Below are 23,311 nucleotides of genomic sequence, written 5' to 3'. Positions count from 1 at the left end.
AAGCTAGATAACCTTGATTAAAGGGTGTGTTTCTAACCTTTTTCCTGCTTGGTTCTTTGCGTCTCGTGGATATAAGCACCCACCGTCTTGGTGTGTGCCACAGATGTGTGTTCCCCATTTGCTGGTATGGCAGGGCCCTCCCAGCACAGCCCCTTGATGCGGAAGGTAAGGGTCTTGTTTAAACGAGGCCTCCAACGTGATTTCAGTCTTCTTTGTGGTTTTCTTCAGTGCAGGGAAAAAGCACTGGCTACCCAAGTAGGCAATGGAGGAAAAACAGTTGTAGGACCGCTTTGTGAATCGTGCCAGGTTTTCCTGTGATCAGTTTAAGATAGTTCCGTTCTAGAAAGTACTAATCCCAAGAGGGGGCCGTCTCGGGCCAGCACAAGCTGTCACTGCCCAGCAAACCAGAAGAAAAGGGTGAGGGATTTCAGCAGTCAGTGTTCCTGTCTGGTGTGCTGCACAGAAATTTGTGCTTTTGCAGTAGAGGGGTGGTGAGACAGGGAGTCATGTATCAGAGAAGGGCCAAGACTTGTGTTCAGTGAAAGTGTTAGTACACGTTAGTTCAGATGTTGTGAATTTGCCTTTAAATGTGAATATCAACTGCAGGATTATTGCTGCATTACCACGGGTAAATAGCTGTGCTGTCCTTACTGCCATGCAGTAGGGTTACAAAGTAGTAGTCCTTAAGATTTCCGGTTGTGGGAGGGTATCTTTGGATTAAGTTGGAAATTACTTCCAACATATCTTTAGAATGAAGAACGGAGGTACAGGGAGGAAAAAAATTTTTCAGGTGTTTTGAGTATGTTTCTATTTATGCATGTGCTTTCTTTGAACTGGGTTATAAACAATATTTTCAAATTCTTGTGGCAAGTGCACAGCGCAAGCAGGTCCTGCAGCTTACCCACAATATTTTCACATTTAGAAATCTTAGTCTCATGACATACAGAAAGGTTACAATAGTTGTCTCTTTTTTTTTTTTTTTTTTTTTTTTTCTTCCCTCAGAGCCTTCTGTCGCACACACTTTTCCCCCCGCGTCAAGGTCTCAGTGGAGTCCTGGGGAAACAACATATAATTCAAGATCCAGTCAGGCTTTGGAATCTCTTAGGTGAGTCCCAAAGACCAACCGTACAGGTGGGGGAGGGGAAAAGGTAGTACTTAGTAAGAGTATTGACTTTTTCTTACCTTCACTGTGTGTGTTTCTGAAACTGAAATAAAGCCGTTCTGTTCTTGGCTTTGGAGCTGTGTGCATTTTGCAGGGGTTCTAGTTTTTTTTGTTTGGTGACAGGGATGAACAATGGCACCTTTCCACAAGAAGCTCAGCATGATTAAGTAAGCACTTGAGTCATTAGACCTAAAAGCTAATTTAAAAACTGCAGACTTTAAAGTAGAGAATCTTTCTCTGCCTCATTAGCAAAGCCTAAGACGAAAATGTCGTTCACCTTGGTCAGAAATCATGTCATATGACCTTGTTGAAAACCTTGCACTGGAACAAGTTGAAAGTGTATGTTAGGAAATGTTATTTGAATTCTTAGAGCAAAAGTTCAGCAAGGTAAAATAAAGGAAATTATTGTTCTTGCTACCCTCCTCAAATTGGAAAGACAGGTTTGCTGATGCCTTTGAGATTTGAATGAAAGTTGTCACAGCTGTTCTGGCCAGTGTGGGCCTGGTGAGCTTGGGCTGCTTTACCTTTGAAAGGATTTTTTTTTTTTTAAGTTAATATAACAGTATATGCATAATCTTTCAAATGGCAGTGAATCTTCTAGTAGAATTAGCAGTGGACAAGCAGCCCAGTTTCTGGGCTTATTCCCCTTTCTGGAGCCTTTCTCGAAAGACCATGGGAAATGGAAGCTGCTGTTGTCAAGACAGTTGTCTTGCTTCTGAACTTTTTGCATTTTCCTGGTGCAGAAAGCCTTTGTTTATTGTTTTATAGCAGCAACTGTGAGTCTTACTGTTTGTAGCCTTACTTTCTTGGCTTTTGTTAAGAGTATCCTAACAGCATTTACTGAGAAACCTGCATTTAACTCCAGTACGTATATTTCCTTAATAAGCATTTACAATTCCTAGTCTGAGGCTGTTCTTAACTGATCATACCAGTGTTAACTATGGCTATACCTTGGAAAACATCTACATGTTTCAGCATTGAATAAATTTCTCCAGATAATTTTTCTTTGCTTCATTAAAATAATCTCTGAACAAAGCCGTATTTTGGTGGGATTGTCGAAAAATTTATATTATATAAGGAAACTGAGGGAGTCTGTCCCTCCCATTACTCCCTGTGGTGAGCCTGTCCCATTTCCTTGCTACACAAAGGAAGCTGTGCGCTTCAGTGGATGTGGAGCGTAGCTTTCCATGCATTTGGAGCTTGTGTGTATTTCTGCCATCCTCTGTCCCCCTCTCTCACTGTCTCCTGAGGTCCTCTGGCAATAACTACTTAACTGTGCTTGCCTGCAGGTAGCACTTACTATTTTACTACTTCAAGCTCTCGGGGGAGTAACCAGAAGAATGGAGGACTCAAAAAGAGATCTCCGCAGGAGGACGAGGGTATGTATGTGTCAAGAAGATACTTAGTGAAACCATGTGTGTGAGTGAGGGGTAAGTGTAGACAGCATGGAAGGTCCACCGTACTGCTTCTATCTCTGGTACTGTAAACCTGTAAATTACCACCTCTACAAGCCTATGGCTAAGAACAAGTTTGAAGGGGTATTTTGGCTTACATGAGGCAATAACGAGGTTCAAGACGGATCATGAAACTGATTCTTTCTGTCCCACTTTGCATCCTATGCAAATAACTTCATTGATGTTTACCTTAAGTTTTGCCACTTTTTGTAAAGGGGAACAGTAGTATCAATCAAGTTTGGCTTAGAAGGTTTTGGTGTAAAGTATTTTGACTTAATAAAGTTGTATTAACTAAATTCTGTTCTTTAAGCTGGATTCTGTTTATGGGTTTTTTGGGTTTTTTTTTCATTTACCCACACTGTGGATGTGTCTACTTCTAGTGGTATACAGAGCTCAAAGGTAAAAACTGATTCCTTCAAGAATTCTTAGGTGTGTTACTAATGGCACTTGCTCAGAATTTTTCTCGTATTTTTTTTAAATCAATCTTCCTAGATACTGTTTTTTTGCATGTCTTATACTGCCTAAACCCCAGGTATTCTGCTGTATGGGACTTTTTGAAAATGAGTTTTATCTCACTAAATGTGTTCTGGGACCTATGTGGTGTGCCAGATGATGTTGAGAATTAGAGGAGTGCCCTCTCTGTGCCTTAAACTTAAGGAGATGAGGGATTTAATGACAAAAATGGGAGGTGCGGGGTGCAGCGGAATACTTTTAGTGTACTAGACAAAAACCTTGCATAACTTCTGACAGCCAGGGTTCTGAGCCTTGTAGGAGGTACTTTTATCATGTACCAGTAGGTTTTCACCAAACATTTTTCAAATACGAGTGGATTTGTGGGTCTTGGTATTGTTGTCAACTTTCTGCTATTTGTAGATTGACAACAGCTGCATTCCATTTAAAAAGTGTAATTTGACTCTTCCACTTCTGCAAAGAAAATTCTTTGCTTATTTGTGAGTACATTCCTCCTGAGAACTGAAGTGCATGCAAAGATTTTCTAGGTTCTAGATAAGCATGTTTTCAGACTCTCTGGTGTAGATTTTTAGCTGTGAAGCTGTACAGGTGATTGGCATGTCCTGTATCTGCTGGCCTGGTGGGGCAGTTCAAGAAAGGTGTCAGAAGTGGCCCAAGTGAAGATCTCATTCTTCTGTCTTGTCTTGTCAGTAATGCTTGCGGAAGAGCTGATCATTTCCTTCATTTTATGACGTTAGGTGATGCTTGCAGGGGCTGGTAATGTCTTGAGTGGGTTCATGGATGTCTGCTGTGCTGCTTGTTTCCTGGACCTTTGAGTGAGGGCTAAACCTGTAGATGGAGGGCTCCAGGCCTCTGTACTGTGAGTTGGAAGGCATTTAACGTCATGCTTGTCACACAGATTGTAATATATTTTTATGAATTATATGATAAACTTTTGCCTAGATGTCATCAAATAATGTGATAGCTTGGCTTTTCCTTTGTTGTGCTTAAACATAATGGTCAAATCCTCTTGGTCTAACAAACTTTTGAAGTAAAAGCAGTCAGCTGCTGCTGACTTTTAGCCTGACTCGTGTCATTGCAGTCTCTTTAAGGCAAGAGCAGTGCCTTTGCCTGCTTGATCCATTTAACTGGGTTGAAGTCTTCAATGGGGATGCGAGTGCAGGTATCACAAGACTCCTGGTTAAACAAGTCAGAGCTTAGAGGTTGGGGCCCTTGGTGTTTGCAAGACCGCACAGGGTGACTGTGAGCACAGCGCCTTGAAGTATTGTAGCTGTTAAAATTAGTAAACAGTAACATGCTGTTTTCAGTGGCCTCTTTTCTCCTGTGATTAATGGATAGCTTGACTTTGGGAGGTGGAATGCTATCCCATGTCTCCAGGGGAATACTTGTCTCTGCAGTAATTATTAAAAAGAACTCTTCGAACTGTCACTGCAGCCCTTGCAAGATTTTAATCAGAGAGTTCAGATTTGGGGTTAATGGCAAATCATTGCTTCATGGAAGCTTTTTGAGACTGAAAAGCTGGAAGTATTCCCACAGCTGTTACTTGCCAGTGTCACATCCAGTTACTGGTTCTCATTTACTGAATATTGTGGGGTAGCTTATGGTGCAACATGAATGTTGTACTATAAAGATAGTCATACTTTACGTAAGCTTAGAAATAGATTGATTTTGTCCTTGATTAAATGCAGAGTAGAGGAAAGCTTTGCATTGCCTTCTAGCTTTCTAGAAATGGTGTTTTTTCCTGAAGTTATTCAGCTGTAGGTTGACAAGTAGGTCCTAGACAAGTCTAATTCCTAGAAACTGGAGAAAATGTTTGTGCTGAGATACCTAATGGCCAGCTTTTACCTTGTGGTGATCTTTTTGTGACCATATCCTCAGTTATATGTGCTTTAGAACATATTATATGCCTCCTCGCTTTGTCTCAAATTTAATACAGAAAAGTGCTTTTGCAATAGTTGACTCTCACATCTCCAAGGCACTTGCATAGCAATAGATGGACTTTCTATCAATACTCACTTTCTAGAGTAGTTTCTTTTCTTTAGAGAATTTTTTTTATCTAGAACATGCTCAGCTTTTCAGGGTATTGCCCAGAATAAGGCCTCTACCGTACTGTATTTTAATTTTCTTTAATAAGACTATAGTCGATGTCATCCCGCAGCTTTGTGATGAATTGCTTTGTTCTAATAAAGCTGGATCTAGCAGATAACGCAGAAGTGAGGAGATGGTATCAAAGAACAAAGTGGATGGGCTGGACGCAGTGTCTGAGCTTGTCACTGTCTTTTGAAATTATGGCGTTATCTGAAAAGCTGCATTGTTTCTATTTAGGAACAAGCCTTTCCTGTTAAATGTGGACCAGAGCTGGGAAACAAGTGAAAAATGATGCTGCGTATCTGAAGGACAGGGTACTTTTTTTAGCATCTGCCTGGGTCATATGTTTGTCCCTTGGTTTTGTTGCAGTGTGTGTAGGGTTTAATTGGTGGCTAGTGATAAATGCTAGTGTCAGAACATTTGTTATGAATTTGCAAATAAATCGAATCTGGGCTGCAGCAGGCAGATGCATTAGCAGTCCAGTGGCACAGAATTAATTTATTTCTGGGTGTAGAATAGTATTTATGTATGCCATGTTGATGTTAAATTGTATATCAAGAACAAGTGCTAAATTATATATTGAGAACCTCCACATATGACTGGAAAGAGGAGGAGATATTTATTGTCATCTTAACTCAAACACTAGCTAGCAGCTGACATTGAACTGTGCTGTGGCAGTCCTTTGCAGACCACAGAATTTTAAATTTGCTGACGCAGTGCAAAAAAACGTTGGGAGTCTGAAAAAAAGGCTTGATGGCAAATAGTTGAAGTAAACCATCCCTTTTTCTCATCGCTTCAGTATGCCAGTAGTACAGTAAAGGCAGGGGGAAGCACATCTAGCACAGCAATGCCTCTAATACAGATCCTTAATGTGGACAAATTATCAGACCTTTTTAAACATGAAGTTAGTTGTAAGCATGGGAGAAAATCTGCGCGATTTTAAGACAGTAAGATTGATTTGCAGTGTATTTATATGCATAGGAAAGCTGCATATCGTGTCTCTTGTGCTATTTCAGGTTTACTGCAAATGCAGATGTTTTCTTAGGTAGTTGAAATGTTGTTGGTCTCATGACACAGGGTGCCAGCAGGTCAGGAGCTCACTGGCAAGCAATTATCTCTTATAATACTGTGTTATGTGATTTACCAGTGACACTATGACTGGCTTTACTCACTCCTAATATTTTCCAGTGGATGTGCTAGCAACAACCTGAGGACGAGGCAGTGTAGAAGCATGTTTTGTAAAAGTGGCCTATAGTCATTCTTGAGTTTTGATTTTTGGCAGCAAGGGGTCTGATGGCTTTATTTGACCTATCTTCATATTAGGCCAGGCAAGTGAGATAGTCTTTTGTTTTAGAATAGATGACGTTTGGTGGGATTATAATGGGTCTAGTGGACTGTGACCATCCGAAGCCTCCTGCACCAGGATTAGACTGCCTTAGAAAAAGGAAATGCTGATCAGAGCAAAAGATGTCTGAGATTGCTGTCTGTCTTTGTACACAATCAATAATTGCTGGGAGTGAGGGGCTTTCTTTGGCTCACTGATGCTTCGGTTCCTCTAACTGGAAGTCAAAGAGGTGATCCTCCGTCATCTTTTCCGTAATCTGTGTGCACAGTGCCTCACTGTGTGGCTTTTGGGGTATTGGGGAACAGCTGAATATAGCTGCAGCAATGTGATGCAAGCAGATTTTTTGCTGGCTAGCAGGATGCAAAATGTGCTTCATTTCAGGTAGCTGTTAAGTTTCCATCTGAGTGCTTGCACTTTCATAAGCAGGCTTTTGACTTGGTGCTGTTTCATGTGTACAGCTGAGGCCCTGTGGTCGGACAGTCTAGAAGCCAGAAAGGTCTGGGAATGTCACGCAATCCAAAAAACTGACACACTTGCATAACCTTGGGCAAGTCACACTACCTCCTTTGTGAGCCAAGCCAGAAAATTGCCCATGCAATGTAAGTTAGGTACTGCTTCTGAGTCTAGTCCTTCAGGAGAAACCAAACGTGCAAGGAAACAAAAAAACCCCAAAAGGTACTATTGTTTGATCTTTGTCATTTAATTGTCCTTTCTTTGGGTCAGAAAGCTTCATAATGACATGCTCATGTCTGTTTTTTTTCTCTGGTATCTTGTTTTTTCTAAAGAGGATGAAAAGCGCAGGAAAAGGGAACATCAGATGCATCTTGAACGCTTACGGGCACTTCTCATCATAACTTTCGTAGTGCTGATGCTTCGATTCATGGTCAGTGAGAACAGAGAAGGGACCAACATTTCCTGGAACTACTTTGTGAATGAGATGCTGGCAAAGGGGGAGGTCCAGAGAATTGAAGTGGTGCCAGAGAGTGATATTGTGGAAATTTATCTGCACCCAGGAGGAACTCCCCATGGACAAGTTGTGAGTGACTTTCTGCAGCTGAATGATTTTAGACTATACTGTTGAAAATAATGTAATTAATGAATACGTATGTTCAGTAATCTAGCTGGTAAATTTGCTCTCCATTAATTTTTGTCTTTCCTGTATTTGAACTTCGGGGCACTTCTGTTACTCACATAAACCTGAAAGCTAAGACTTTAGTTTAAATTGTAAAAATGAAATTTTCTTCCATAATGAACTGGAAGAAAATCCTACCTATATCTGAAAAGCTGGGAAAATTCATTAGCTTCTTCTGCCAGCTCAGCCTGATATGTAAGAAGGTGTCTAGAAGATTGTAAACTCTTATTACTAGATATTGTTTCAAAATTCTCTCCCTATTTGGTTTTTAGGTTTCATGTGTTCTGTCAAACTCCCATCAAACTTCCTTCTTAAATCTTCCAAAATGCAAACAAAGTGAAGTTTGATCATGCACTTACTTCCAAGAGTTGCGACTAAGAGTCATTACAAGCTGGCTTAAGAGATTATTTTAAGATACTGTTCTGGGATACATCCCATTTTGTTCAGTAGCTTATGATCCATTTGCAAACTGCTGGATGAAATAATTTGACAGATACAGAAACGAGATCCAAGAAGTCCAAGTGGAGCACAAGATCCCTCCTTTGCAAAGATGTAGTTTTCCATATGTAATTCAAAACTTTTGTCAGAGCCCAAGGTGTTGGTATAACTGGGTTTATAATACTAATTCTGTCCTTCAGCTTGTCTACAAAGCTGTTGTATCTCCTTGTTTCTAGAGAGGTGAGACTTAGTTCTTGACTTTTATGCTTTCATAAGGTGCTGAAAAGGCTAGAGGTGTTCCCAAGTTCATTTGGGGGCCCTAGTGTCGGTTATCTGCTCATGAGTTCATTGATGCAGTGTCAAAGGGTGTAACATAAGGCTAACTTTTATCCAATTTGTCCACATTGTGCGCTACTTCTCATTGCTGTATCCTTACACTACAGTACTTATATGTGCTTTTGATTGCCTGTCCCCAGAATGTTACCCTGTTGTTCACAATGAGGGTGGCAAACATTGACAAATTTGAAGAGAAGCTGAGAGCTGCGGAGGATGAGCTGAATATTGATGAGAGAGAGAGAATCCCTGTTTCCTACAAACATCCTGGCTTTTATGGAAAGTATGATATAAATTTGTGCTTACTGTTGATCTTACATTGGTTGCACCATCCCTCACTTGGAGGGAAAAGTCACTAAACATTATATAAATACAGAACAAAAAAAAATGGTCTCTGTTTTGGCGCACTTATGCCGTCTTTCAGAAATAGGCATGCTCTAGATGTACCTTAATGTTTTGAAAGTGAGGGTCCTAAGAAGGTGTCTGGAACTGCAGCATGCAGCACACCAGAATGTTTCAGGCCAGTGTCAGCAAGTCTGAGGAAAGTCTGCGTTCTTGCACAGCTGAGCACTTTTTGTCCTTAGAATGAATTATTCAAGTGCAGAGTGTGGTAGAAATCCTGACTCAACAAGTGATGTTACACCCTGGTCTGTGGAGAATGCTGGTGGTGCAGTAAGCCTTCCCCCATTAAAATGCTTCAAGGAAGGCCTGTGGTGGTTGTTCAGCCTGTAAAAATAAACACCTACTTTTGGCCTGCTTCTCCGGCAGCTGTAGATCAGAGGACAGCCTGCACTGGTGCTTGCTCCAGCTGTGTGCCCCATACTGAGCCGAGCAGCTTTGATGCTAGTGTACAAAATCTCAGTGAGAGGAGTACTTCTATTAAACTTTCAGCCTTTTTCTGTTACCTGAAACCATGATTCTTTGCTTAAAGGTTTGAGCGCTTTTTTTTTTTTTTTAATTCTGAAATAAGCTGTAATGAGTGAGAAGAGGGAAGATCTGTCAAAAGATTATAGAGCACTGGCTGGGCTTTATTCTGTGCTTTCATATGGTGTACTAACGTTTTGTGGTCACTTGCTGCTGAGGTGGCTTATTTGCCCTTCTGTAGAGACCAGCAGCTTGTATTTGCAAAACAAGATTTATGGGGTCCTGAGTACAAAACAGACCTGTGAAGCTCTCGCTGGGCTGTGGAAGAAGTCCGCCTCCACCACTGATGGCCATTACACTGATGTAGAGAGATGCTTTCCATAAATGTGTGGAGGGACTCCAGTGTTTGGAGAGCTCTCAACTAATTGCTTCCTGTAAGTACTAACAGATGTAGCGTGCAAGTCCTGTCTGCGAAGTAAAGAAGTCCTGAATCCTGACAACAGATAGCATCATGCCGCTACAGTTACCTGCCGAGATGGCCTGGTCACCTGCTCGTGCACCATGCAGGGTGCGTCATCTGCTTTTAGTAGCTCATAGGGTTTTGGAGCACAGTGGCTTTCCCACTGTAGATAGGAATGGCCAGTGTGTGTAATTCTTCCTCCCAGCCACCTTACCAAAATGTGAAACAAATGTCATGTTCATATATGAATGGATTTTGTCTAATTGTCCTCTGAACATTTACACATTTTTAATACATGTTTTATATGAAGATAAACTTTTTTAATTGATCATATAGTCCGAGACCTTTAGTTGAAATTGAGAGCTTGCCAATATTTCCAAACTTGTGTGAAATGGGAAGAGTAGACTGAAAAGGCAGTCAGCCACCAACACAAGCTGCTTCCCCCGCCCCTGAAAAGAGTTGTTTGGGGTTTTTTTTTTTGAGAGTGATGATAGGCTCTGAAGTCTTTCAGGAGATTTGATGAATGTCTGGAGAAGTCAGAGTCTCTGTCTGGAGTTCGAACCTGTGAGGTGCAGAGCACTTACAGCTTGGTTTCAGTTTACTCTGAGATGTGGGTGCTTGATGTCTCAGAATTAATCCTGTTTGCATAGTTGACAAACTGAAGGTGCCTTTCAGTTTCTGGTGTTGCCTAGGATCTCACTGGGAAGAAACAAATGCAGCTGGATGTATAGCCTATGCCGATGCCCTTGCTTCAGTAAATCATCCCTCTGAGAGATGGAACGCACATTCCTAGTTTAAAGATAAGACACAGAAGTGCAGCAACACCAGATGGATTTCACAGGCATGTGAAGCACAACAGGGTCCCACAATCTCAACATGACATGATCAGTTTTCCTCCTATTGAAAGCATCCTTTGTTCAGAGCTTATGGGATATTTGTCCTCTGCGTGTTTGTCTTGTAACTGTATTAGACCTGCAGTGTCATCTCTGCTCTTAATCTCCCTCCTAATGCAACTGGTATTGCAAAAGATCCAGAAAATGAATAATGAGGGTTGCTGAGAGACTTGACCAGGGAAGGCCAACCAGACAAGGTAGAGCCGCCTCTTAATGGGAGACCTGCACTGGGATTTCTGCCCGGATTATGGAGTTGGAATCTCCCTAGTATTGCCAGGCACAGGTCTCCTGCAGTGAGCTCCCTTTGGATGGACTGCCAGCCTCACCGGATTCTGCTCTGGGTGTGATTTGACTGCCTGAAGGTTTTATAAGCTGAAATGCCTCTGAAGGGGGGTGGTGAGGTCGAATTTCTTCCACAGCTGAAAGCAGTATTTGCAGTGTCCTCTGTTTAACTTTTTAGGTTATGTAATTGTTGGGGTTTGTTGTTTTATATATATATCTGTATCTCAAACCAACCTGTAAAGGTTCTGTTTTCTTAGTCATATCTGCTTATCGTTGCATTTGTAGCCTACATGTCAGGATCTTTAAAATCCTGAAAAAAGCTATGTTGAGTAATATTTACCAAGTTGCAGCCGAACATTTCAATCTGTACTTGTGTTGCTTTTGTCCTTTTAGTGACATCATTTCCCTGATAGTGACACTTGTGGCTGTGTCCATGCTGTGGAGCATCTTCCGCCTTATTAGAGTTGCAAGCCGTGTAGGAGGATTCAACGCTTTTGTGAGTACCCTGGATCTTGATGTTGTTTTGCAGCTTGTGGGTAGCCTTGTCCTCTGCTGGCCAGATCTCCTCCCCTTTCCCCAGCAAGGTCAATGCAGAATGAGAATTAACTGGTGCCAAGGGCTCTCCAGTCTTGAGACATCTTGTGTATCTTCCTGCCCTGATCATCTGACTTAGTTTGTACTGTAACTGGCCTTAGTTGAGGCCCTTTCTTTCCCCAATGGCAGGAAGGGCTGATCTCAGTGCATTTGCAGTCCAGTTTGCTCTGCTGTTTTCAAAGCTTGCTAATGAGTTGCAGCTGCAGATGGTGTTTTTCACTGGGTCCTGCCAATATGCCTCCCATACAGCCAGAAGTAGGAATTGCTGCTTTCTGCAAAATGAGTTCTCAATTTATAAAATATGTTCAGATTCTGGATTTCATTATGTGTTGGCCTGTTCCGCTCATCCACATGCCTCACTTGCAACATCAGTCACATCTCCTCCCCTTTTCCACCCTTGCCTGGATCAGCTGATGAAACTGTAGAAATCAGCCCAGGGTGCATTGCCATTGACCACAGGGATCTGGGGATGAAAATATGGTGAATTCAGTCCCTTTTTGGGTTTTTCCACTCTGTCTCCTCTGCAGTTCTCTTCTGGCTTTGGGATTCTCTTTACACAAAGGGATGCAGCTGCTCAGAGGAGAAGAGTATTTTTAAAGAAGCGTGGAGTAATGAGGGCCTTCAAAACTAGATTCTGTCCTTGCATAAGTGGGAACAGCTAGACCCTGTGTGTTTAACTCTTCATTTGGATAAGCTGACATTTCTGAGGTGTGAGAAGCTATAAACTTCCAATGAAAAAAAAAAAAATCCTGAGTAGCTGTTTTCAGTAGAACATAATGAGCAGTTACAAGTAGGCGTTTAACTAAATTCTTGTTTTGACTGTCACTGTGGCTTAACGCACACCAGGAGGCTGAAATGTGGTGTCTCTTAAATTTGAGAACTTATAGTTCTGTCCTGGGTTGTGTTGCAGTAGAAACTAGTGGCAGCATCAGACAGCGTTGCAGTGTGTCTGTCTATATGCATTTATAAGACAGTATTGGTAATTATTTACCACTGGCAATTATTTGCCATCAATACATATTCCTCAAAACTATACCTGTCCCCCATATATTAAGGATCAGAGCATTTAGAAATTGGGGAGAAGATCCTGAATAAGGTTTTGGACATTCTGCATGTTTTTAATAAGTATCCCTGCCTGTTCTACCTGGAGTTTGGGCTGGATTGTGTTGGGACTATTCCTGAAGGTTTATTCTGTCTCTTCCAAACAAAATGTGGATAAATAAAGTTTGAGTCAACAGTCTGGCAGTGAAGTATTTCCAAAGCAGAAGTTAGTAAAGCACCAACAGATTGCTGGGCATTTTGGTGTTATTTGGTAAGGGTAGCTTGTGCTGTGCCATCTCCCAAAGTATAGCAAATAGCTGTTCCAGACTGTTGACGTGTCTATAGTCAGAGCGTGTCTTCAGTACTTGTGCTGTACTTCCACAGAACCAGTTGAAAATGGCTCGTTTCACTATTGTGGATGGGAAATCTGGAAAAGGGATTGGCTTCAAGGATGTAGCGGGAATGCATGAGGCAAAAATGGAAGTCAAAGAATTTGTGGACTATTTAAAGGTATATAAAAGTAGAACAAAGTGTTTGCTTGCTACCTGTCTTCTGGGATAGATGGGTGACCTGGGGAGGGAGGGTATATTCTTCTCTTCATCCTTCATGATACTGAGCAGCCTCTGTTTAAATTAGCTGACAGCTTTTTATGCTGTAATCAGCATGACTTAATCTATATATTTCCCGTTCTGTAACAGGAATGCAGATGTAGCTGCTCCCATTAGGAGGTCTGAGTTGCTCAGGCTGAAAACAGTATTGGGAGGCTCTGGGAGGCTGTATTCTTGTGCAGATCCTTCAGCTGTGGTCTGACAGAGCTGTATTGTTCTTGCAGAATCCTGATCGTTACCTTCAGCTTGGGGCTAAAGTGCCCAAGGGTGCCTTGTTACTTGGACCACCAGGCTGTGGAAAGACGTTGCTGGCGAAGGCAGTGGCTACAGAAGCACAAGTGCCGTTTTTGGCCATGGCAGGCTCTGAGTTTGTGGAGGTGATAGGAGGTGAGCTCCTCGGGAGGGTGTGGAGGTTACTTGGTCTGTTGTGGAGTTGGAGGGTGCTGGCTGGGCCTCTGCCGAAGGGCAGAATTTTAGTCTTTGCATGGGGAAGATGAGTTGGATACTTCCCCTGAAATGATAAAAGGTTTTTGGTGATAAGAGGGTACTTAATTATGTGGCATCTAAACTGCATGCCCTCTGAATTGTGAGTTGCTTCTTTCTGGGTTACAGCCATGGTTCTTCACCTGAAGCATTATCTCTGACTTCCCTGTACCTATTATTAAAGCCATTGACTGAGGCTTCCTTCCTTGTATAAGAATGCTGATGGATTTTCTGCTGCTCCCTGCTGATGGGGAAAGTATAGCCTCTTTGTGCCTTGGGATTTCCATCTTTCTCCTTTTCTTCCTTCCTCCTCGATCTCTTGAGACCTGACACGGGTCAACGTGCAGGAAAATGCAGAATATTTCTGCTCCTGACCTGTGTAAGGAACAGGAGTTCATGTTAAGAGTTGGGAGCAGAGCTCCTCATAGAGCAGCTGTAGGACTTCTCTGCAGTTTTAGGAGCTCAGTTAAAAGCCAGCACGCTCCAGGAGGAGCTGTGCCTAAGGACTAAACCTATGAGTTCTGTGGCTATTTCTTTGTGCTGGGCATGTTGAAAGAGGGAGTCATATACTGAGGGTTTGCCTAGTCAGGTGTCTTGGGGGCCAGTAATGCTGCTCTCCAGCTTTGCTGACAATGTTAGCCACAAGGCTCATTTCTTCTTCCCTTCCCCCGTAGGTCTTGGAGCAGCCAGAGTTCGGAGTCTCTTCAGAGAAGCCCAGGCTCGCGCACCCTGCATAGTGTACATCGATGAAATTGATGCTGTGGGCAAGAAACGCTCAACCAATATATCTGGGTTTGCCAATGCTGAGGAGGAGCAGACCTTAAACCAGCTGCTGGTAGAAATGGATGGTCAGTATTTTTCTCTTGCCTCTCAGCAGCTGGGCCCTTATCACTTTAGAGATCCAACCTGTTGGCCTGTACATCTTTTTCCTGCTTGAACTTGCCATGCCTCCTCAGCATTCTCTTCTTGCTGAAGTAATTAGCATTGCATTGAAACAAATCTCATTCCCCTCTTCCCTGGGGCAAGGCCAGCTTGCACTTGCAGTCTGTTCAGGACTAAACCCAGAACTACAGCTTGGTCATGGTCGTGCTAAAAGGCCACCTGCATGACAAGAGGTAACTGTGTTTCAGACTACTGCTTAGTGGGAGGGGCTGTGGCCCTGAAAGCCAGGATGTCTTGTTCTGCTGTGGACACTGGTGTGACCTTGTTGGCTGGCCTTGCTCTGGTTTCAGGGGTGGTCGTATCGCTCACTTGAAGTGCATTCTTTCTCCCCTTCACCAGCTGCCGCACTGAGTGCGGAGAGGCAGCAGCACCTGCTGTTCAGCACAGGGTTTGTGGAAGTCATGTGCCCAGTACTTTCTTCACTCTGACCCAGGCTTTGCTGCAGAACCCTTAGGAATCTCCTCAAGCAGGAGTCTGAACCCATGTACCCCATCATTAGTCCCCGTTTCTAAAGGTGCTGCCCCATATCTCTCTTCATCTGTCCCCTAGGCAGGACTACTCCAGAGCTGGTGGTGCCTAAGGAAGTAACTGAGTTCAGAACAGATCTCTGAGTATGTGCTATGACTAAGTTGTGGAGATAACCCTCTTGAAATCCAGACATTTATATAGGCTTTTAAGGGTTTGGGGCTAAATCTAGTAAATTTTAAAACCCTGGCACCAGCTGGTTTTGTGATTCTGCCAAAGACCCTGAGTCAGTAGAGTGTAGTGTCACATCCAGAGTGAATTTGCACGAACAGCCACGTGAGCATTCACCTGCTAATGAAATCAACAGAAAATGTGCATTAGAGATCATGGCTGGCAGAGGGCAGCAACCCCAAAGACTCTTACTGTAGTAAATGGCTTCAGTTCTGGAGTACGTTTTCCCGCTGGCAGTTGGAGAAGAATTATTTACAGTACTGGGGAACCAAAAGAAAATGAATTGGCAGCAAGGGCACTGCTGTCTGTAGAGGGTAACATTTAGGTCCAGCTGGCCATAAAATGTTATTGGATACTTGCTATATTCAGTTTAAGACAGGTAGTGGTTTAAAGCCTGTTAAGGTTTAAAGTTTAGTTGTCCCAGAGGGACACAAGCAATGTAATAGATCAATTCTCCTGTCCTTCGACTTCTGTGCTGTCTGCCTGACTACAGGAGCCCATATCTAAACTGCAAGAGAGAAGCTTTGCAAGCAAGTCCTGGTCTGATGCCACACTTCTGTGTGGTTTCTGGCTGTACTGTATCTGGAATCGGCCCTTTTCTCAGACGCTTTCACACAAGTGCCAAAAAGAATGATCCTTTGGCTATTCTTAGTCAGAACTCTGTCAGAGCCTGCAGCACTGACCCAACTTGCAATGTTTCTGCTGCTAAATCTTACTACTGCAGAGCAGGGTAAGGAGAAACTACCTGCCTGCCCATCAGGGAGTGTTTGTGTTGGTCTGCTGTTTCGTGGGACAGAGCTGTCTTTTCCCTTGACTGTAGCTGTGACACGTCTCATCACGCTCTTCATATGAGAAACTAAAAACCGTCTTGCACTGAAGGCATCTCACTTTCCCCAGACCTTGTTAAAGGAGTTAAAACTGCTTGCTTTTTTCCTGAATGTTTGCAGTGAAATGGCTTGCAGCCCTGCTGAAGTGCATCTTATGGATCAGAGCAGCAAGGCTGCCTTCTGGAGGTTGCCCTGGAGTCAACCCTGTCTTTTCAAGGAGAAAAGCTGGGACTTGTAAAAATGGTTTCAGCGAAGGGTAGATGTTCCTCCATACTGCACACAAGATGATCTGTAATTCTGGATCTCTGCCCTTCCTGCAGAAGGAGGAGAAATGGTAAGCAGGAGCACAGTGTGGTACAGACAGCACAGAGTGGTCCTGCTGTACAGAGACCCTCCAGATCACGCTCTGCTTCAGCAGAGGTGCCGTGAAGGTTTTGAAGGAGAGGAATGAGCTTTAAGTAGGTCCTAAACAACCAGACAGAAATCTGGTTATCAGAGGAACATGCTTGAAACACACAGTGCTCCTCCATAGATAGCAGAGATTACCTTAAATATGTGTATACGGTTCCCTGGGACTTTGCACATGCACTAACTTAGGCAACTTGGCCAAGCACATATACATACTTGCCATGAATATAACCGTTTACAGCTGTATCTGTATAGTAGATGGTCTCAACACAAAAAGGCCAGTACTAACACACAGAACAGCAGTAGTCCTGGCTTGTTTGGGTTTTTTTTTTTTTTTCCTCTTCTGACAGTTGTAGGGTGAGCTGGCAACAGCTTAATACTGAATTAAATGGAAGCCCATGAGTCTGTTTAGGAATACGTAGTCGGTACAATCCACATCTCTATACTGAAAATGAAAATGTCTGATTTCCTGCAGTCTGTAGAAATGAGGCATGGTTTCTAGAGTGTTTTCTTGGTGAGTCTCAATTCAGAAATTAAGGTACAACTCTCCTGGAAGGGGAGTTTAGAAGGTGAATATTATCCTCAATATGTACTTTAATAGTCCCTTATTTGCTGTGTGCTGCCTAGTTTATTTTTAAATTTGTATTGTCTCATTATTTGTCTCATTATTTATTATATTATGAGGGGCATGTACAAAGTCTCTCATTTTGCTAAGTTTTATCAAACACATACTTAAAAAGTAGCCCAAGGAGTTTACAGTGTCAAGTGGGAGACAGCTGGCAAGGACTGGCAGGCTAGTATGAGAAACATGGTCTCACTGTTGACTTGTACTCATCAGCAGTGATCTTGGCACACGTTACTGAAATGTTATCTAACAGAGCATGTTAACTAAACGAACACTGAAGTGTTATATGCATCATGGCAAAATAGTTTTCAGGGTGTTAGTGAATAAGATTTTTTTAGGAGGTTAACAGTTCTACCCAAGCACAGGCAGAGGAGTGTGATGTGTTTGTAGTGAGGAATACTTGAAATGGAAGGTTAAGAGTTCTGTTTTAGCTGTGTTTAGCTCAAACTGATGGTTGAAGTTCTGCAAGGCAACACCATAGAGTTAGCTATTAATTTGGAAAAAAAAAATCGTGCACAAAAGTAGTTCTGTGAGTCATCGGCAGTGATTGTCAAATTTGTGTGTTCGAATGAGATCACTCTGAGGTGAGGTAGAGGAAGAAAAGGAGGGTTAGAGCTGTATGGGACCTGCTCTGCAGGCTGGAGGAAGGATTGAGGACACCAAGAAAAAAGCCATTATGCTAAGCTGTATGGGATGAATGTGCAGTTTGATACGCTATAATTCTGGTACGCAGATTTTAGAGTAATTGTAGTGCTCTTCTACAAGCGACCTTGGTTTCCTTCGCTCTGACAGCTATGTTCATGTTCTGGCAGCACCAGGAGTCTGGTGGGAGAAGGGGAGGGACTGGAGGGAGCCTGTATGTACAAAAGCTGTTTTTAAAATGAGAGTGACGCATGTACTCCAGTCTTTGTCAAAACAGGTGCCTGGTTTGAATAGTGAATCTTTCCTCACAAGCCGCAAACAAGCCAAAGAGGAATGTGACCCAGATATCTCCTCTGTTCTGAATGCATCTGAGAGGAGCTTGACAGTCCTGGGTTCATCTGTGTTTTGTGAATGAAAACGCAGGACATGTTTTGATAGCAGCTCTTCACCCAAGGTCTTCAGACAAGACCTCTCCCCCCTGATCTGTGCTGTATGCAAGTTTCTGACCCCAAGGCTTCCCTCATGAAGGTGCTCATGTTTCAATGATACTGTTCACAGATGATGTCCAAAAGGCTTTTGAACAAATGGCTGGAGAATTACGCAGTGTAATAATGCGCTTGCCATTTCCAGTGCGCCCTTTTTTCCTTTGAAGTGGCTTCATTTGTAAACATTGTAGATATGACGGCTCTCTTTAGGCTAAATTTTAAAGAGCTGTTTTTCATTTGTTGATGTGACTGAGGGGTTGGTTTCGTAGATTCTCTCTGTTGATCTTTGCCTGTGGAAGCCAAAGCCTGTTACATGCCAGGTGATGTTGCATAGGGGACAGTAGTACGAATCGGAGGCTGCATGTAGATTTCATGGAGCAGTGTTTCGCAGCGCTGGCATACAGGCTTGAGAGCAAGTAGGGCAGAAGCTGATGTGAGGCAGATGCTCTCAGCGGTTCTGGTTTTTTATTTGTTCTAATAGTTAGACCTATTTTAAGAGAGTCTTCCCAGCTGCAAAGCAGATAATGTACTGTACCACCTAATCCTGCCGTGTGAATGAAGCTTGCTATCCCCCAAGTGCCTGCCAGTCTCTGCTTATTTATCACACTCCAAAGTGCAGTGTGATACATGTCTGAAGAATGGTCTGCTTCATCCTCTCCAGGAGCTTATTTAGACAGCATCCTGCAGGGAGGAAGAAGTGAGGTTTGCTATAGCACAAGCTGACAGAGCCAGTCCTCTGACTTACCTGTAACCTTAATCTGTCTGCTGAGCTCTTGTACGCTGACACATTTGGCAGCTCTTCTGGTGGAGCTGGAGAGAGCTTGAAGCTCACCCAGCTTACGTGCGTAAAGCTGCCTCTCTGCAGCATGTGACTTGGCAGCAAAGGAAGCACATGGGACTAACGCGTCCTTTCCCTGGGAAGGCTGCTGTATGCCAGGGCTGTTGAATCTGCTGTAAGCAGGTGACTCATACCCAGGGGCCTGCGGGCACCTGGTGGAATGTAATAAATAAGCACTGTGGTTGAGTGATTCAACATGATCTCTGGCTCCCCACCCAGGCAGCACTACCGCCTGCCCCTTTCTGCCCTTCTCCAGCTGCTAGTGCTCTGGCTTCCCCAGGAAGCCCTGCCGGCTTTGATGCCTCCATACTGCAGGCTGCTCTCACGGCTGTAGATTCTGATGCTCCCTTGTTTCAGACATGGAGACAAAACCTTCTCTGGCTGTGGCTTGAGCTAGTGTATGCTAATCATCACTGCAAAGCTGTTTGGTTGTGTTTTGTCTGCCTACACATTTGTTGTGTGAGTTCTGCAGGGTTGGTCTTTGCACTGGTCTGCAGTATGCCTGGGTGCCTTCTGAGTGATACAAGATGAACGAGAAGACAGAGATCAAATCGTGCTGTAACATGCCCCTTGCTGGGTGGCAAGGCTATGTTCTCTTTGCATTAACCCGAGGTGGTCAGAAGAAAGCCCATCACTTCCCTGGTGGTCTATCTGTGACTGAAGGCTAAAAGTAAACAAAAGCTGAAAGGGTTTTCCACAGAAATATTTGGGAGGGAAAGGCTGTCTCAGCTAGCAAACATTGTTTGTACAACCTGGAGCAAAAGGAGCAGGAGTTGACTTAAGCCTGGGGGTGAGAAGGCATCTCCTAACTCATCAGAATAGAGATTCATTCTGTTGTGGTTTCTAGTTGAAGCAATTTTGAAATGTGGCAAAAGGGGGGGAAGTTTTAAACCAAGGCTTATTAAGTACATGAAAAAGGAATTTGTGAGAGTCTGTAATGACCAGAGGCTGGCCTGGGTGACTTGGGAGGTTCCTTCCTGTCTTGTCCTCTTCAGCTAGGAGCATGCTTTCTCAGTCTCAGCTGCTCCAAAGGATGCGGTAAACACCCTCTGGCTTTGTGATGAAGCTTTGTAAGACATTCTCTGCATCCTGCCCTGCCCCATCCCTTTGTATACTTGCAACACGGTCTCTGTGATGGTGAAAATCTTCACCTTTGGTTTTTGCTTGTTTGTCTACAGGAATGGGGACCACAGATCATGTCATAGTGCTGGCTTCCACCAACCGTGCTGATGTCTTGGATAACGCTTTGATGAGGCCTGGGAGGCTTGACAGGCACATCTTTATCGATCTTCCAACACTCCAGGTATATTCCACCTACTGCCCTGTCCTTACCATAACCCTAATGACTTAAGTGTCCCAGTCCTTGCTGGTAATTCACTGGCCTGGCAATGGCTGAGCTTGGAGAAGACAGAGATGGTAAGCTTCTCTTTGCCCTTATTTATGTGCTCTGAATCAAGGATTTGACGTGCTAAGGCAGTTGCTTGTTTCTCTGAAACAACAACTCGCTGTTTTTAAGTGTCTCTGCTCTGGTAAGAGCTTTGGCAGTGAATTCTTTTGTGAGGTTCTCTTTGCCATGCAGACGTAGAACTATGTGTCTTCTCTCCAGGAAACTGGGAACTACCTAACTGGCAAGTTTGCTTGTGCCAGAGCTTAAATTGTCATGTGCCTTGATCACTATTTGTTCTTTAGGTCTCGCTATCCTTGTAAGGCTTCTCATTTTCCTTTAGGCAGCCTGTTAAAGTGACACTCTCTTTCTGAATGCTTTTTTAAATCCATTTACTAGGAGCCTTCCTTGTCCGCTGTGTTGACATTTGTAGCAGAGTTTTGGGAATAGGCTCAGCTGCAGTAAAGATCTGTCTGCTCTGCCAGCACAGGCTCTTCTCCCATCTGTGCTTTACTGTCATCCTCAGAGTTTTCAGTTGAAATACCTTAAATGCCTGATAGAATCTGGCACCGGAAGCTTGAACTGTGCAGCTGCCCTCGAGGAGGAAGGGGGAAAAAACCCTGGCAACTGAGCCCATTGTTATAATCTGGATCTCCTGGACCAGCTGAATGAGTCACTCTTTGGCTACTTGCCAGCCATCATCTCACCCCACCTTCTCTGGGAAATGGTTGCAGGCTAAGCAGCTAGTAGATGGGGGTTTCAGTTTGCAGTGTGTGAGGGAGCAGGTAGAGGTATTTGGAGCTCCTTTCTGCGAGTGCTTTTATGGTAAGAGAAAAGTTAAGACAGATCAGAGTGAAAGTTAGGAGGGGAGAGTCGCCCTGAGAGAGAAAGCAGTGACTCACGGTAAGCCTTCACACATCTGTTCTGAATTTGAGAGCTGGGTGTTTATCAGGGCTCCCGTAGCACTGAAACGCTGTAAGGACAGCCCTGCCCTCTGGTGGCAATGTCACCGTGTCCCCGCTGCCGGAGGTCCGCTCCTCCCCTGCTCCCTGCGACAGGCTGCATTGAAGCTGCCACGTTGTGAGGGCTTGCTGGGCTCAGGTGTTCTGTGTTCTTTACAGGAGAGAAGAGAGATCTTTGAGCAGCACCTGAAGGGTCTTAAACTGATCCAAGATGCCAGCTTCTACTCGCAGCGCCTCGCCGAACTGACTCCAGGCTTCAGTGGTATGATGTGCTGTGCCCTTGCGGGGCTGCTCTGCCTGCTGCTACGCTGGTTCTGCAGTTCAAGCTGGAGTTTCTTGGTTGCTTAGTTTTAACAGTATTTTGGTCTAAAAGGCTTTTTTCTTCAAGTCTTCTCCATCTCTATGGAAATAGTGGGAATCTAACCAGCTCCCTGGTGAGCTCTGATGAGCAATTGTTCATGGCTATTTTCAATCTTCTGAAGCTTCTGGGACTAGCAGGGTGTGGGAGTAGGGAAGAATACGCTTTTATAATGCCTGGGTTCCTAATTCCTAAGGGGAGGAACCACTGCTTATGCTCCTGCCCAAGCTGTTGTGGAGGATGAAATTTTGTGCTTCTGGGGAAAGACTCTTAAGCTGATACATGTAACCGGGAAAGCAATAGGAGGAATGAATAGCAATTATTTTGTTGGTCAGAGTAGAAATTGGACAGCTCTGCCTGGCTCATGTATTGAGCCTGTTTCCAGGGTAGGTCCCTGGGAGTTTGGAACAGTGCTGAGCAAGAGGCTCCAGAGTTCCTGTTTATGTGGAGTTCCTGGAATATCCTTTCTGGGTTTCCCCTCTAACAGGCCCCAGCACACTGCCTCTTCGTGACTTCTTTCAGCAGCCCCCCGCCACCGTCACCCACACACACAAACTCAGAACAGATGTTTTTTCTCTTCCGCACAGAGGTTGTGCAGTTGCTGTATGAACAGTGCAGCAGCCCATGCCAACCCAGACTGCCCACGCCACTCCCCTGTTGCTGAGAGCCAGCCTTGGCTTTAGCCTGTTAATTGATTGCTGAACTCTGTCCTCTGTGTGGCAATGCAGCATTCATTGCCAAGGCTGTTGTATTGTTCAAATCCAACATAAACACCGTGGACTAGGTTTACTCTCTGTTCCCAAGGAACAAAAAAGCGCAGGCTATTTGGCTTCCTTAGGTCCTTCTCCAGATTTGTTCTTGCCTGTTCTGTCCTCTCAGATCTCTGTCACATAACAAATCTGATGTAATTCTTGTAAACTCTTGTCTACAGGAGCTGACATAGCAAATATATGTAACGAGGCTGCTCTTCATGCTGCTAGAGAAGGTCACAAATCCATCGATACTTCAAACTTTGAGTATGCTGTGGAAAGAGTCATTGCCGGTAAGTGATCCAGCCATTTCTGTTGCTGTCTTGCTAGTCTGTACCACGCTTCTTGAGAGATGTCTCAAGTTGAGTGGGTTACATTTGAGGAAGACGGATGGGTCCGAACTGTGCTCTGTCCTGTGGAGCCGTCCTGAAGGCCTTTAGATGCGATAGTCACAGAAAGTTCTCCGAACAGGACCCCGGATGGATCGATCTTCCTGAATCTGCAGGCCACCTGAACCTGTAGCTCAGGGAGGATGGCCAGTAGCAAAACAGTAAAGAGAGAAATTCAAATCTGTATGGCTTTTTTTAGTTTAAAAAGGTTTTGGGGTTTGGTGTGGGGTTTTTTTGAAGAAAAAGAGTGGAAGTATCTCTGGGATTTTCTTGCTGTTCTGGACACCTGCTACATAAACACGAATAGCAAACAGGCTACGCATCCTCAACAGCAAGAAATTAGAGATTTTTCTTTCTG

The 23,311-nt window shown here is 43.8% G+C and overlaps 1 protein-coding gene across 5 annotated transcripts in view; it reads left to right on the top strand.

Annotated features, from left to right (window-relative positions):
- Window positions 1-23,311, top strand: part of SPG7 (SPG7 matrix AAA peptidase subunit, paraplegin) — a 42,063-nt gene that overhangs the window by 9,526 nt on the left and 9,226 nt on the right. For 3 of the 5 annotated variants that reach the window (XM_037409591.1, XM_037409593.1, XM_037409594.1), the window contains 11 exons: window positions 1,003-1,105; window positions 2,452-2,541; window positions 7,306-7,556; window positions 8,567-8,706; window positions 11,316-11,418; window positions 12,942-13,067; window positions 13,390-13,552; window positions 14,323-14,496; window positions 20,290-20,414; window positions 21,617-21,719; window positions 22,747-22,857. In XM_037409591.1, the coding sequence (XP_037265488.1) occupies window positions 1,003-1,105; window positions 2,452-2,541; window positions 7,306-7,556; window positions 8,567-8,706; window positions 11,316-11,418; window positions 12,942-13,067; window positions 13,390-13,552; window positions 14,323-14,496; window positions 20,290-20,414; window positions 21,617-21,719; window positions 22,747-22,857 (1,489 nt within the window). Of the gene's footprint in view, window positions 1-76; window positions 166-1,002; window positions 1,106-2,451; window positions 2,542-7,305; window positions 7,557-8,566; window positions 8,707-11,315; window positions 11,419-12,941; window positions 13,068-13,389; window positions 13,553-14,322; window positions 14,497-20,289; window positions 20,415-21,616; window positions 21,720-22,746; window positions 22,858-23,311 lie in introns of all 5 variants that reach the window. The other 2 variants (XM_037409596.1, XM_037409595.1) reach the window with 2 other exon arrangements.

The sequence above is a fragment of the Falco rusticolus genome, chromosome 15 (assembly GCF_015220075.1).
Source record: "Falco rusticolus isolate bFalRus1 chromosome 15, bFalRus1.pri, whole genome shotgun sequence".
Taxonomy (NCBI): Eukaryota; Metazoa; Chordata; class Aves; order Falconiformes; family Falconidae; genus Falco; species Falco rusticolus.
Note: the sequence above shows the minus strand (reverse complement) of the source record. Positions and strands in the feature narration are given on the sequence as shown.